General features: G+C 36.0%; 1 protein-coding gene across 9 annotated transcripts in view; it reads right to left on the bottom strand.

The window, feature by feature from the left end:
- The window catches only part of LOC132148909 (myocardin-related transcription factor A-like), a 50493-nt gene that overhangs the window by 13349 nt on the left and 19946 nt on the right, over window positions 1-17198 (bottom strand). For 8 of the 9 annotated variants that reach the window (XM_059557705.1, XM_059557698.1, XM_059557701.1 and 5 more), the window contains exons 2-5: window positions 15331-15396; window positions 6082-6137; window positions 5905-5980; window positions 350-511 (exon numbers count right to left, since the gene is read on the bottom strand). In XM_059557705.1, coding sequence (XP_059413688.1) covers window positions 350-511; window positions 5905-5980; window positions 6082-6137; window positions 15331-15396 — 360 coding nt within the window. Of the gene's footprint in view, window positions 1-349; window positions 512-5904; window positions 5981-6081; window positions 6138-15330; window positions 15397-15882; window positions 16001-17198 lie in introns of those variants that run through there. The other variant, XM_059557704.1, reaches the window with a different exon arrangement.

The raw sequence follows: 17198 nt of genomic DNA on the forward strand, positions 1-17198 counted from the left end.
CCAGTGTGTCACCGGCCTTAGAACCAGCTGCAGGGCGGGATTTGCGCTGAACGCAGAGACTTCTGCCACTTAATATGTTCGTTTGGAAACACGAAAATGTATATGTTCTGCAATCAAAATATTGCATTCGGTCATTCGGTACACACGTGCACCGTACCGAAAGCCCTGTACCGAAACGGTCCGGTACGAATACACGTACAGTTACACCCCTAATAAGAAACATGAATTAAACATAAATTAAACTGTACTGACACAAGGGGGAACTACTACTCCTGTTAAAAAGCAAACTGTGGAGAAAATGTTTCTGTCCTGTGTATACTATACTATGCTTCTTGCTTTGATTTAGTACCTATGATGGCTTGTTTGAGGCTGCTGTCCACTGGCAGGATGTTTTTGTGAATGAGCTCCATCGGACCGGGCCGCTGGGAGATTTTATCATTCAGATCGTCGGCTAGTCGAGCTCGTTTCAGCAGAAGCTGCTTGGCCTGAAGAGACGGCTCTGCTGACGTCTCTGTAAAGAGGAAATACATACAGTTAACAAAAACCACATGCATCATGAGCCTGATCCCTTTGTTCACAAACAATCGGCGAATTACCTACTATACTAGGGCTGTAAAAATTGCTAAAAAATGACGTTCGAATATTCCCTCTAAATAAAACACGAATATTCGAACTATTCGAACATCTGTTTGAATGTTGTCAATGACACGCATTACGTCAATAACAGGACAAAATAATACAAAGAGACAAAACTACTTGTATAGATAGTCTATTTAAGTTTAAACAGTTCAAAGCAACCCCCGCCCACTTTCCAAGATGGCAGCTTATCCTTTGTCCTGTTTAGTGTTTGTTTGTTTTAACTACTTTTAATTTGTTTTTTAATGGATTTTAACATCTTCTCAAACTGTTTTTTGCCTTAAACAACGTATGGTGCAACCCAATTGAAAAGTTGTGGTTTACCACACAACTTATTAACAATTTTTAACTGGAGAACTATTCCATGTGCTGTGTTAAAACAGTTTGGCCCTTTAACTACAAACCATCTGCTGCTGAGCTAGGCGTTTGCCTGGATCTCTGTGTTCATCATTTATGGTGTAAAGCTGTATCACTCTGACTTTACCAGTTACAGCCTGGGTCTACATTAATTACAGCTTGGCCTCCTGCTTTAGCCTGGCCTCCATTCCATCAGCTACCAGCTGCAGCCTGGGTCTTCACTAGCTATCAGCTATAACCCTGGATCTCTACTAGCTACACTCCGAATACCCTGCTCTGTTTCTTCAAACTATACCCCTGCTACCCTGCTCTGTGGTGTGCATGTCTATCATGGCAATTATGACTCTTGCCTTGCTGTTTTTGCTCTGTCTGCCTTAAATCTCAGAGTATGAAGTGCACCGGGAGGTCCCAGTGAGTAACTATAACGTTTCTTCAAATGCATTTTATATGTTATCACGGTCAAAGATTACTGGCTATGCACAGGATCTAGTTGGCAGTCAGGGGAGTTGGATGTATGACTGGAGCCTGTTTTCACAACATGGAGACTTGAAGCATCTTTTAAGTCTTCTCCTTTTAAATGACTGTTTTTTCCATCAAAAAACTATTGGCCCAAAATCACAATGAGTGGGGACTTTAAAAATTGCAGAAAGCACTGTTTGTTGAAATGTATAATTACACTTATGTTGCTGATGTCAGGAAATGTGCAACCTAACCCAGGTCCTGTGACAGATATGATATCTCTGCAAACCCCTGCTGATTTTTTAAAGAGGTCAGGTATTGCTTTTGTGCACATAAATGTAAGAAGTCTATTACCAAAAAATTGATATGGTCAGAATTTGGGCCAAATCGACAAATGTTGATATTATGGTGCTATCCGAGACTTGGCTAGGTAGATCCACTCCTGATAGTTACATTTTTATGGAGGGGTATAATTTATTTCGAACTGATCGTCGTGCTAAAGGTGGATGAGTGGCGATCTATGTAAAAAATAGTTTACAGGCAACAGTACAGTTATCCAAGTCTGTGCCTAAACAATTTGAATTGCTAGTGTTAAAAATTGAGTTATCGCAGAATTATGTTTTGACAGTAGCGGGATGCTATAGACCTTCCTTCGGCTCCAAAGGAAACATTGTCCTCATTGTCTAACTGTTTGTCATCTATAAAATATACAGAATTGGCTTTAATGGGAGACTTAAATTGGGATTGGCTAACATCTGCATCTGATCAAATTAAAAGTTTTTGTGACTCAGCGAATCTGACTCAAATTATAGACTCACCTACTAGGCCAAATCCTAAACATCCTGACAAGTCTACGCTTCTTGATTTGTTTTTAACAAATGTGCCGAAGAAATACAAAGCTACTGCTGTTTTTGCAAATGATATGAGTGATCACTGCGTTATTGCAGATGTGAGAGATGCCAGGATATCTAAATGTAAACCGCGTACTATAATTAAGAGAAATCTGAAGTCATTCTGTAAACAAGCCTTTTGTATTGATCTTAATCTTTGTGACTGGGCCAGAGTGAATTTGATACCAGATCCCGAAATAGCGTTGAAATATTTTATGTCACTATTTTTGAATATTATAAACAAGCATGCACCTTTTAGGAAATATAAAATTAAAGGCTGTGATAATCCGTGGTTTTCAGAGAAAATGTTTGATTTAATTCATGACCGTGATCTTGCTTGGTCAATAGCAAAGAAATCCAAAAATAGTTCAGACTGGCAAAATTTTAGGCACCTGAGAAACAAATGTGTCTCTCAAATACTTAAAGCAAAATCAGATTTTTATGTAAATGAATTATGTGATAGCTCAGCTAATCCCTCAAAATTTTGGAAAGTTATAAAATCACTGTCTTCTGACGCTAGGTATACTGTTATGCCAAATATATTGAAGTTAAACAATAAAATTATTACAGACAAGAAAAGTATGTTAGATTCCCTGAATCAGCACTTTATATCTTCTGGGTTGTTGTTTGACCATTCAACAAAACATCAGAGGAGACAAGAGGATGACTCTTTGTCTAGGGAAAATGTACCTATTGATTTTGATCTTGTTTGTATTGGAACAAAGGAGGTGTATGATGCTCTAATAGGGTTAAATACTAAGAAATCTGCTGGTCCAGATGGGTTGGATCCATACTTTTTAAATATTGCTGCTGAACATATTGGAGAACCTTTGACACACATTTTCAACTTGACCATTGAAACTGGATTAATACCAAGTGTTTTGAAGTCAGCATATGTCACTCATTTATTAAAGGGTGGTGACCGATCAAACCCAAATAATTATAGGCCTATATCTAAGCTATCTGCTTTAGCCAAGGTTTTAGAAGGGCTTATAAGTGACCAGTTAAAAGACTACTTATTAACAAAAAGTATTTTACATGATTCGCAATCGGGTTTTCGTAAAAATCATAGCACTGTCACTGCCACTATGAAAGTGTTAAATGATTTTATAAGTGCTATTGATTCTAAAGATTATTGTGCTGCACTGTTTTTAGATCTTTCAAAAGCATTTGACACAATTGACCACTATGTTCTGTCTCAGAGATTGGTGGATATTGGAATGTCTCCAAAAGCTGTCAAATGGTTTGGCAACTATTTGAGTGGCAGAACACAAAGTGTTCATGTTGATGGTGTGTCCTCAAACTCATTATTTATACAAAATGGTGTTCCCCAGGGGTCCATTTTGGGTCACATTTTATTTACTATTTATATAAATGACTTGTGTAAAAATGTAACAAATGCTAAATGTCATTTTTATGCGGATGATACTGTTTTGTATTGTTCTGCTCCAGCCTTGACAAGTGCTATAGAGGATCTGCAATCTGCCTTTATAATTATTCAGAAGAATCTTCAGAAATTGAGACTTGTACTAAACTCTGATAAAACTAAAATGATGTGCTTTTCTAAATCAAGGAAAACAGAAGATGCTAGTCAAATTGCTGCACTAGACGAGAAAGTAATTGAACGAGTATCAGTCTATAAATATCTTGGTTTCCTTTTAGAAGAAAATTTGTCTTTCAAACAGCATATAGAGGGTCTAACAAAAAACTAAGAGTAAAGTTGGGTTTCTATTATAGAAACAAAGGATGTTTCTCTTTTAGTACAAGAAAAACACTTATACAAACAACATTTATGTCAATGCTGGATTATGGTGATATTTTATATATGCACGCAAACAAAGCTCCTTTGAAAATGCTGCACTAAGATTTGTGACTAATTCCAATTTTCGTACTCATCATTGCAACTTGTATGAGAGTGTTGGTTGGCCATCTCTGCACAATCGCAGGCTGGGACACTGGTATATTTTTCTTTTTAAGGCCATAATTGGTAAATTGCCTACTTACTTATGTTCTCTTCTGACTCCAAAAGTCACTACCAGGAAGTGTAATCTTAGATCATATGGCCAAATCATGTATGATATTCCACGAACGCGAACTGTCTTAGGTGAAAGTGCTTTTAAAGTTTTTGCACCTTTTTCCACATGTGCTGTTACTGAGTGCTGCTGGTGAATATGTTGAGATGATGTTTAAATTGCCAAAATGTCTTTTTCTGTTAAATGTTTGTATATGTATTTTTAAAATGGAACTATTATTCTGCCGTCTTGGCCAGGATTCCCTTGAAAAAGAGATTCTGAATCTCAATGGGATTATTTCCTGGTAAAATAAAGGTAAATAAAAAAATAAAAATAAACATATATGACAACATATAGTCCTACCTACACAAAAACAAGGAAATCAACTAATGGCCAAGACTGCAGACCTCACGCTCTCTCACCCTCTCTGCGCATAACGGTTTAAATGAACAAACAAATTTTGAGTGCTGATCAAGAGTTTTGTGCAAGCAATTTAAGGTCGCGACTGTTGTCCCAAATATAGCAGGCTTCATTCAGTGATTGACACAAATATAATTAATATTAATTGAAGTTTTACAGCATATAGAACTGACATTGAATGCTCCGAGCGAGCTGTGCTGTGGTAAACATTGAACTTTTCCTTGACATGAAACGATAAATAATCAAACCTCGGATCCATTGCTTGACACATCTCCCCGAAGCGTGCCCCATCCGTGATACTGATCGGTCTCATGTCCTTACAAATGAATGAAATTAATTTATCCGTTATGGCCTCTTGTCGTTTTGCAGACAAAGTGCTTGCGGCGGGCGATGCAAAGTAACGTTAAGTGTCAAGACGTGACTGTTTAGCTGGAGTTCCACACATTATGTCATGCTCAATTGGGTGCACATTTTTGAGATGTGACCTCATGTTGCTAGTGGTCGAATGGTATGCTAACTGTATCTTAAATAGCTTGCATACAACTTTAACTCGCGGGTCAACAATTTGACCTCATTTTCTCTGTTGCGGTCGAGTTAGGCTCTGCACTCTGCAACTTTCAGCAGTGATGCTGTGCCAGACAGTGCGACTCCTGTGACCTGTCCCTGAACCCTCAAGCACCCACTCGCAAAGCAGACAACCACGCATCTACTACCGCGGGCGTTTTTTTCCACATTTTTTTTTTATTCTTATATTAATTTTCACCTTCGAAATTCGTTTTTTTTAAACTATTCGAATACATATTCGAATTTAGAATATTCGCTGACAGCCCTATACTATACCTACTATTTCCATTGAGATTTTGAAATATGCATACAGTACGATGGACACAGTGACGCACTGACCCTGGTAGGTCACATGACAGAGACAACATGACGAATGTAGTGCATCCAGATTATAGTCATACAACACGCATTCATACTATATAGAACATACAATTTAATAGTCTCTAAGTAATTGCTTGTTCCAGAGAAGTGCCTACTCAGAGAGTGTGTGATTTTCTTCAATCATAGTCTGTCTCTGAGGTGTGAGTCAGTGTGTGAACTGCAGGGGGCGTTATTAAAATACACACCTTTAAGAATGTGCATCCTGACCAGCTCTGACCTCTCTGGACGACTGCGGATCTTTCTCTTCAGGTAGTCCTCAGTCTGAGATACAAGAGGAAAGCATGAGAAATAAAGTGAGTTTATTTTCACTTCGTTAGGAAGAGATGATTCCAAAAAAAAACAATCCAAGGTGAAGGACTGACCCGAGCTCGTTCTAAACTTCGTCTCTGCTCATGAAAGGATGCAGAACTTTTCAGTGCTGGAAGGAAAAAGATATGAAGAGATAAGACTATTTAATACGAAGTTGATATATAAATGTATAAAGTTTCTCTGTTTAAAAAAAGAGCTGTGAGAATGGAATATTTTTTTTGGTAAATGAGAAAAATCATAAATAGCAAACTCGTTATCTGCGTCATGCAGATTACAGGAAACATCTTTGTTGTAATGTGGTGCAAATATGTTTCAGCTTTATTTGGATCAGGTGAAAATTTAATTTTTGTATTAAAAAAGAAAGATTCAGAGAGGGAAAAAAAAGATGTTTGATACAGGAACAACATATTAAATGGCATTTCTTTACTCCAGGCACACATACGCACTGGTAAACCCTTTTGTAGGGTGGTGTTGGCGCAGTGGATAAGACAAATGCACTTGGTGTGAGAAACCCGGGTTCGAATCCACTGTGAGGCACCAATGTGTCCCTGAGCAAGACACTTAACCCCTAGTTGCTCCAGAGGCGTGCGACCTCTGACATATATAGCAATTGTAAGTCGCTTTGGATAAAAAGCGTCAGCTAAATGAATAAATGTAAATGTAAACGCAAAATCTAAAAATAATATCACAACAGGCACATACAAGAGACAGTTTAATCCAGCAGGTTCACAGTCTTGAGTGTGTGTTTGTGCCCCATATTTAATACACCTTGAAACACAGCTTCTCTATCTGGTTCACAGTTGTCAGCACACTGTGTCTCCAGAGACTGAGAGCAAAGCCCGCTGGTGAAAGAGACAACTAGAGATTTATGGAAATTTGTGAACGGTGCTTGGCCATGAAAAAGTCTGGGTGGTTTTCTCGACAGTCTGTAAAATAATCGCCTCTCTAAATAACCAATGAAATAAATTATATTGTACTACAATATAATACATTAAAGCTAAATATAAAATAAATAAATACAGAAATATAGCAAATTTCATTCAAATATCGTTGTGTTTGTGGGTGTATATACATACATATATACAAAGTGTTTTTGTTCTTACTTTTCTATTGCGTACTGCAAGATCATCTTTGTTTTCATTAGGTCCTTTTTTATTAATAACACTAAAAATCATTTAAAAATAAGCCGAATCAGTTAAGCTACATACAGTATATGCACATTTTAAGAACTACAATGCCACAAATACAGAAAAACAGGCAAATATTTTATTTAAGAGATAAATGCAACTGCAGCGAGTGGAAATTAAAAAAAAAAAAGAAAAAAAAGTGGCCTGTAACAAAGAGAGAGGAAAAAGATAGATGTTTTTTTTTTTTGGAGATTCTGGTCTGTGTTTCAGAGTGGTTCATATACTGCCCACAGCAATGCACAAGCTCCTCTCACATCACTGCATCCACACACAATGGCCTTTAACCCTGACCAGCAAAAACACAAAATGTAGTTATGTGCCTGAAGAGAAAGAGAGAGAGAGAGAGAGAGAGAGAGAGAGAGAGAGAGAGTATGCAAGAGAGAGAAATTATGAGCTTAGAGTTAAAAAACCCCACTTGATCTGTGTGATCTCTCATCATCGTCACCCAACCGCCATCTTGATTCTAGGGATTCAATATATCACTGAGGTCAAAAACATATGAATTTTCTTGCATTATCTGACATAAAATCTTGAACAGGCCAATTACTTAATTAAATTGATTATGCATTAAATGAGGATCCTACATTCACATGCTGAGGCTGAGAAAGAGAAAAAAAGAGCACAGTCAGTTTGTGCTATAAAACCTCTTATGACTGCATTTGCAGACGTCTAGAGGCTTTCTGCAGTATCCAATGACATTTCATGTTGTTTTAGGTTATGCAATCAGAACTTGAGCAGAAAGTCCCTGTAACCACATCCCCATCAAGATTCAGGCTCAAATTTTCAGATTTTCTTTTTGTAAACTGCATCCTGGATGTGTGATTTATCGCAAACTTAAATGTTTCTAAAACAGAACACGTTTCCTTTGAGTAACACAATCACTTACAAAACATAAACTAAACATGTATGATAAAATCATGAACTTTTTCTGAAATAAAAACTAATGTAAACTGAAAAACAAAATGCACTAAAATACTAAACAATAAAATGTCATTACATATAATTCTAACAAATATATACAAAGTTTATATAAATATATTTAGTTTATGCTGAATATGTTGTCCACATATGTATAATAGTGTCATATTTAAAATGACTATAACATTCCTTCACTAGACAGCCCCAAAAAATGGCCTACTGTATAGGGCAAAAACTATTGTTGTTCCTACTTTTCTATTGCATACTACAAGATGACTTCTTTTTTTTTTTTTTTTAATTTTCCCCAATCCATTCCTTTTATAATACTGCAACAATTATATAGAAAATCATGTAAATCATTTGAAAAAATATATGTAAAATCAGTATAGGTAAATTTTAAGACCCCTTTAATTTTTCCTTTTCATTTTCATGATACAGTCATGGCCAAAAATATCGCACCATTGGTAATTATGATCAAAGAAGGCTGAAAATTAATCTGCATTGTTAATCCTTTTGATCTTTTATTTAAAAAAAAAATCACAAAAATCTAAACTTCCATTGGATATTAAGAATTTAAAATGGGGGGACATATCATTATGAAATGAATGTTTTTCTCAATTATTGGCACCCTAGAAATTATTTTGAGTTACATATTTCTGAAGTATATTCCCATTCATATTCACAATTTTGAGCACTCCAGGGTGATTATGAACATGAAATGATCCAGCCATAGCTTCCTGTTTCACAGAAATATAAATAATAGGGAAAACAAAGCCTAAAATCACATTGGGAATCATCCATTACAATGAGAAAAAAATCAAGTATATGTTGCTGATGTGCAGCAAAAGATAATTGAGCTTCACAAATTAGTGAAGTGGCTATCAGAAAACAGCTAGAGCAGTAAAAATTCCCATTTCCACCATCAGGGTAATAATAAAGAATTTCCAATCAACAGACAATGTTTTACGAATCTGCCTTGAAGAGGACGTGTGTCTTTATCGTCCTAATGCACGGTGAGAAGGAGAGTTTGAGTGGCTAAAGACTCTCCAAGGATCACAGCTGGAGAATTGCAAAAAAAAGTTCAGTCTAGGGTCAGAAAACCTTTAAAAAAATGGTCAAACAGTACCTACATCATATGTTGTTTGGGAACGTTTCAAGAAAATTCAATAATGGGCCATGTTTGGATCATCCAAACGTACAATAATCCAAACACAAACCTCAAAAACAACACAGAAATGGGTCACTGAGCACAAAACCGAGCTTCTGCTATAGCCATTCCAGTCCTCTGACCTGAACCCTATAGAAAATGAGAGGAGTGAACTGAAGAGAAGAAGCACCAACATGGAGCTGGGAATCTAAAGGGTCTGGAGTGATTCTGGATGAAGGAATGGTATCTGATCTCTTGTGAGGTGTTCTCTAACCTCATCAGGCATTACAGGAGAAAATTTAGACCTGTTAACCACTTGAGCTGTTATTTAGATTTTTTGAGAATTAGGCATATGCAATATTGGACCCACCGGTGGGTCCCCAGAGTTGATGTGGTTAAACTGGCAAATGAAGGTTTCAAAAAGTATTGAATAAAAGGGTGCCGTTAATTGTGGCCAATGTGTATTAGAGAAAAAACATTTATTTCATAATGATATTTCTCCACATTTTAAATGAGATTTTTGTGATTTTTTAAAATAAAATATCAAAATGATTAACAATGCAGATGTATTTAAACAGCCTTCTTTGATTATATTTACCAAGGGTGCCGATATTTCTGGCCATGACTGTATATTACTCCCTGCCTACAATGAATAAGTATCACAAAGCCACAAATACAGAAAAACAAATATATAATTTATGGGATAAATGTAATGACAGCATGTGACAAAAAAAAATGCTCCAAAGCTCAAACTGGACTTATTCTGAAGGCTGTAATGAAGGGGTTTTAATGGGGGGAAGCATTAATTTGAGAGTAGAAGATGTTAGCTCAGTCAAGGGCAATCAGACAAGGCAGATAAGAGTGAGAGTGCATTCAAGTTGACAGGAAGTGTAAACCAGCACACACAGGAAGTGAAAGGGAGAAGACTCAGGGGGCTCAGGGATATTCTAAAAGAGCAGATAAGCATTTGCACATTAGCTGGTGGCCCTTCCTTCCCGTAGGGATCCATATTTAGATCCAGACAGTTACTGGGTGAGCGCTGTAAAGATCCCCTAGGTTGCCATCTGCTGTCATTGCTGTTTATTTCTATCCTGGACAAACCCTTTCTAACCAAACGACTTTCTATATTCGCTCTTCAGAGTATCTAGTTTGCTTCATATACCGTAATCAAAAGGATTTGGAAAGCAAATGGCGTTGATGATTATAGCAGCCATCTGACCTTTTACTAAAAGATATAATGGGGAACATGTCATATATTTAAATACACTGCTTATCACCTCCTCACTGGCTGTGTGTGTTTGTGTGTGTGCGTGTGCAAACCACCCAAATGAAGAGCATGGCTAGTCATGCACTCAACATGAGTAAGAGTGCACTAAATATCTCCATCTTAAACTCATGTTTTAGCATGCAAATGTATACAAATGGGATCTAAATCAATTGCAACGTTTAGATTAAAATTTTAATTCTTGAAACTTAAAGCTGCAGTAAGAATTTTTTCTGCAACACTAGAGTCATTCACATTTACATGTATGCATTTAGTCATCAAACTGAACTGTAAATATATGACTGTTTTCAAACAAGTTTCCCAAACCTACTGATTGGTTAAGGTACACACGCACAACGTACACATGATTCATTTGTCCCAGAAATTAATTTCTCAGGACACCTTTGTAAGTGATATTGGTTAAGTAGTAGTGCAATTTTATGCATTGCTTTTAAAAATAAATTAATTAATAAAAATGAATAAAAGAAAGAAGTAAAATAAAAAAAATGAATGAATGAAAAAATAAAGAATAAAATAAAGTATATAAAAGAAATTAACAAATAAATCAAACAATAAGACAAAAATCTGATTTTGAGCAGAATGTCCCTGTAACCACATCCTTAAATCTTCAGAACAATCTTTTACGCATCAACATGACAGACCTGAAAGCTAAAAACTAAATTTGTAAAAGATATGGGACAGTTAATGAAATCGCAGTAATTTCTATGACCTCATTGCTGATGGTTGTTGCACAGTGTTGACAATCCAGTCAGTGTGCCAGGCGAGATGCTGATATCAGCAGACACTGGGTTCAAATTGGATCACAAATGCTGGAAGATTTTATGGGTCCAGTAGAAGAACCATCGTCTCATTCCAACTCTCTGCTTCTTTTTTTCCAGCTTTCATTTCTTTTTCTTTTTAAGATGATTCTAAGAAGAGATCTAAGCAAGCAAGTAGTGCTTCTATTATTGGAAAACCTCCTTAAAGGGCCAGTCACACAATCAACGTTTAATACAAATCAAACATATATTTATATCAGATTTATTAGTAGGTGCCGTGTGCATGCTTTAAAAAGGGATAAAGTATATATATAATTTATATATAAATATATAAATATATATATAAATTTGTAGATGAAACTGGCACTGGAAACAGATATGATTAAATGTCACTACTGTAAATTAAAATGGGAAAAAAGAAATGCAAAGTTTTGCAAACAATTAGATCTTAGATTATCTAGTCTAGATCTCTGGAGACAGAAATTGATGGTTACAGGGTATCTGCATATTTGAGAGAATGAAATGAAAGACCTTTAAATCTTTGAATACTTCAAATGCAGACTTCAAATGCAGACTTATATTCAGATGCAGATGAATGGTCAGAGCTGAGGTTTGTTTTAAGCTCCATAGCTTCAAGCATCATATAGACCTGGTCATTTAGATTATGTTGTTCTACACCAGATATTGTCAAATGGTTCAATCTAATGTTTTGTGTAGGAGTAAAGCCTGAGATCGGAGGATGGCACACGATTTCAACTTACTGCTTACATGTTTCTGTTGTACATGACTAGCTGTGTTGGTAACTTGGAAAACAAAACAGGACTATTTGCCAATACTGCCTTCGCTTTTTCCTGTTGCATACGGGGATAATAACTGCTGTTAAGCCCACTGATTAAAAAATAAAATAAAAATAATTTACAGTAAATTTTTACAATAACTTCTCCAATTTCGTTCTCTAAAAAACGTGGAAATGCTGATGCTACTCTTTTTATTTTGTTTATGATATTCCAGTTATACACATAAATTACATTTATAACATGGAAGGAAACACAGCTAATGACAAATTAATTGTGACCTATACTACGAAAAACTTTCATTGCTGTGTAAATATTATTAGAGTACTTTGGAATAACCCATAAACGGTGCATGAAACAGCATCTTAAACGTTCTCAAAGGCTGCTAAATGAAGCATGAAGTTTTAAGTTTGAACCTTTAAGTGTCTAATGGGTTGCATTGTTTTAAACCATGCATCCGGTGTAAGGCAAGTGTAGTGTTAAAGTCTCAGTAATGTGTGAACAATATGCTTAGCATAAATGCCTTTGAGACACCACCGATCTACAATGACGTGGCTCAAACTTCTCGCCTGGCTAAACTTGACAACCACGACAAAACTCTTGCAAGTGTAACAGAATCATCCTGAAACTTGCTGTCCATTTGCACTAATACAAAAATGGCTTCCAATTAACTTAGACCCAAACAGCATAAAAAAATACTCCAAAGCACCACATTTAATGAACTGAATAAAAAATTCTGCTCGCACATCATCTTAGCTAGGAGCAGTAGTCACCTAAAACTTGAGATATGTTGAGTTATTAAATGTAATTCAGTAATTCTTCTATAAGACAATTGGTAAAGGAGAACGCATGTATAAAAAGAAAAGAGTAAGAAATGAGTTATTTGGGCTAAGCTACTTTAATGATTTGACTTTAGAAAGAGTTCAACTTACACTTGGGTCCATGTTTGGGTGAGACCTATGGGTGCTTGTTTTACTCATCCTTAAGCATTCAGATCAAGCAAATAGTGTTGTCAAAAGACCCGGTACTTCGGTACCAAGTCGGTACTAAAAAAATGAAAATGTCACGGTACCAGGTTTCTGTAAGTACCGGTGGTACCGAGGACCCGTTCAAACCCAGTTCTTGACGCATACATCGCTATGATTTCCGCGAAACAGAAAACGAGGACGGCATGAAAATGAAACTTACATTTTAATATGGCCAGTCACGGAATTTGTCAAAGTTAGCATAAATTAATCAAATCAAACCTCCATATGGACCAGTATCTGTAAATGTTAAGCCGCAAAAGTTGGTTGAAATCTGCATCCTGCATGTTCTGCGCGTCTCTGTGTGAATGAATGAATGGTTTGTTTACTACATAGACTGAAGCGCATGACGCTTGCAATAATGAGGACATACAACATCACCAGAACTGTTCTGAGTCACTTCACAAGCATTTTACCGTTTCATTTGAGTAAAACCAGTGTCAATTTAAAGGTATTCACGGAAAACCGTCAAAACAGCCTCTACATTGCGAGTAAATCACTCGCATATGTGAATAAATTTTACTCAGGGCGACTAAATTATGTCTATTGTTAGTCATTGTCTAATAAATTCTTAGATTTTACTCGCCAGTGTGTGTGTGTTCGAGGCTATTATAAGATTGGCGCAGATATATTTTCACTCGCTGAACACTGAGTGCTTCGGAGTTCTCTCTCCATCAAGCGATCTGTACTTTTCAATTCATCTCAATGGACGCACAGTAAACCTGTATTTGCCTCTTTTACTGTCTATGGTATTTGCCGAACTGTAAACTCCGTGTGAAGGCGCACGACTCGCCGTCGCTTTGCTGATAGCTCTGTTTCTCACACATGCAAAGAGAGAGAGCGAGAGTCTTACCACGCTGAATCGACACGCTACATGTAAACTATATTCTTTGTTGTCTTCTCCTGTCAAAATAATGGAGTTCATTTAGAATTATTCATATTTTTGAACAAGCAGAAGATATGCCGGTTTCTCCGGTAGTGGGCGGAGCTAATGCACAAATGGCAATTTCATTGGCTGGCGCTGATCTCTTACCGTCCCTGTTTTGATTTCAGCAAATCATTTTGACCGAACGCAGACAACGTGATAAATATTCATGAACCCAGCAGCTCATCAATCCATAGTGCATTGTATATTGTTAGTATGGTAGTAGAATTAGTAGTATTATTATCTTTTAATAATAATTATTATGATCTATTACTATTTTTTTTTACAGAAACCCTCAATGAACAAAAATATCTTAAGCATCACCACCAGTCTTAAGTTCAGATAAATGACAAATATGCATTCATTACAAATTCATTTTTAAATAAAGGCATTGTGCTAGAAATATTACTATTATTTTGTAAAATGTATGTGATACTGCTACTACTGTTAATTAAAAAATTTATCACAGAATATTTCTTCCATGTTTTAATTTTAATAGCAAATCCCGTTTATTTACCAAAAAATAAAATGTGTTTAAATTTCATAAATTAAAAGACAAATTAAATTTGGGTGAAACTTGTTTACGGTTTACGGATTTAATTATATTACTTGTAGAAGAACTTTAAACACAATTGTAAATAAGTATAAAGAATGGCATTGGTTTTATTTTTAGTGATAAAAAGTTTTTTTTTTTTTTAGCATATTTTTGTGTTTTGCTTTGGTACCGAAATAGGTACCGAGAACCGTGGATTTTCACTGGTATCGGTACCAAATACTGAAATTTTGGTACCGTGACAACACTACAAGCAAACTATCTTTTAATTTGAACTAACTTAAAGCAAACCATACATCTCCAGCCAACACGAGACGGAAACTTTTTTGTTAAAATTAAACATGAAGACACAATCAAAATAGTGATGACCTGACAGTTAAGCTCGAAATGTTGTAGATTTGAGATGAATGAGCCAACCTTTCACATTCAGAGAAAAGCCACAACGCAAAGGAAGTGAGTTTAACTCTATCTTATGTTTACCAAACCAAATCAGCAACTCATACAGGACGAGAAAGACTAGCTATACCTAGTAAGTTTAACCACAAGACATTCTACATAGAATCACATAAAGATGAAAACTGTGAACCAGGTGTGGGACGAATCTTGTTCAAGATTGTAATTGTAATAAATTCTAAAATCAGAACATTTGGGATGTACTACAGAACGTCTGAGATCCTCAAATCTAAAAATCTAAAGTAAGTTCTTCTTACGTGGCATGATCCCCTGGTTAACCAGCTCTTCTCGAGTCCGTCTCTGCTGAAGTTTTAGTTGGAGCACTAGAAGAGAACAAGAAATCAAGTCAAAGATGAAGACATATAGTTAATTATCAAGGATAAAAATTTGACAACATGACTAATTCAACTCTGACCGGACAACCGGTTAACAAATACTCATTCTTGGGACATAATGTTGCACTGTTGCACAACGATAGATCGATTGGTTGGTCGAATGACAGATATAGATTCAGAAGAGCAACATCAACTGTACACATCAAATTTGCATAAATATAAAAAGCAGACATATTAAACATTTATACCCTTCAAACCCAGTAAAAATAAATAAATAGGTGTGCTAGTATGATGCTAACAGACGGGTCTTGTGCAATGAAAACATTAATCTCTCAAAACAGAAACATATCAGAAAGTTACTGTGTAGAAAATACTTCGTTGTAGTTCATTACTATTCTAATGCCTCAATATTTGCATGTTCTGGTGACTTAAGGAAATACAGCACGACAGAAGACACACAAGTTGATGAAATACCCGGCGAGCAGCTCGATCAGTCTCCTTCATCCTCCCCTCGAACAAGCTCTTCCTGACAGCCAGCGGAGAGCTTATCAGTCAGAGAGGAGAAAGTACAGACTACAACAGACTTCCTCTTCCTGTTTCTGCATTCAGTTTAAAACTGAAGTGTACGAGATGTTTCCACGGCTTACCACAGGAAGAAAGACTGTCAAATCTATTAAATTGCCTTGAATGTGTGTTTGAATCTAATAAATTAGTGATTAAACCATGAAAAGATATAAAAAGATCTTGGCACATCTAACATGAAAAATATAACAGTAGTAGCTAGAGGTTTGGAAATGTATGCTACTTCAAGCAAACAGCTTTATAGATTATCTGGGGTTGGACCAAACCTCAAAGATAAAGACACAAAAACATATTTGCTTGATCAAGTGATTTACTAGTAAAGCCACTATAGATGAGGTAAAAATGACAGCACGCAAGATCTTGCTTATTGGCCCATATTTTGACTAACCTAAATAATTGTCATTATGCAAAACAAATGTCCATCATATCAAGGCCCACAAAACAGAAAGTTAAGCAACCATCTCATTCATTAGAAAGAAACACCAACACTAGCAAAAAATACAACAACGCTTGCTGTGTGTATAGTGCATAAAAATGTTAAGTCGTATTTTGGTATCATGCACTGTAGATTTCAAACATCTATGAGAATGCAAAACCGGGCCATCCACGTAACAAACATGCAACTAAACACCACTGCAGGGGGGACGGGCTCCTCTCTGTTAGATTAATAACCTGATACATGGCTTAATCGAGCCATCTCTCGCTGTGGTTTTGGTTCTCGCATCTAAATTTTGACACATTTGCTCCCTGGCGTCATCATTGACCATGTGGCATAGAGTCAACATGTACGAATCGACATGTTAGAGGAATCACAAAAAGAGCCGTTAGAACATGCAGAAACAAACTTATAAACATATTTAAACAACTTAGTCAAGAAATGTTAACTATAAGAGATGGATACAAAATATGTAATATGTATAAAATATATATAAAATACATAGTATCGATATGAACACACACACACACACACACACACACTATAATTTAAAATACTCTTAATATTAACATGTCAATATTATACCAATACATTTTTACAAATTCATTCATTTGGATGAGAAACAGTATAAAATGGTCATTACTGTAAAACATTTTGATGGTAGGACGTACGGCATGATGTCAAATAGTAGCCTAGTCTGAGATAAAATCTCCACACAAAAGTATTTTATCACTAGGGGTGGGACAAAAAAAAATCGACGTGGCGATCTATT

This window comes from Carassius carassius, chromosome 9 (genome assembly GCF_963082965.1).
Source record: "Carassius carassius chromosome 9, fCarCar2.1, whole genome shotgun sequence".
Taxonomy (NCBI): Eukaryota; Metazoa; Chordata; class Actinopteri; order Cypriniformes; family Cyprinidae; genus Carassius; species Carassius carassius.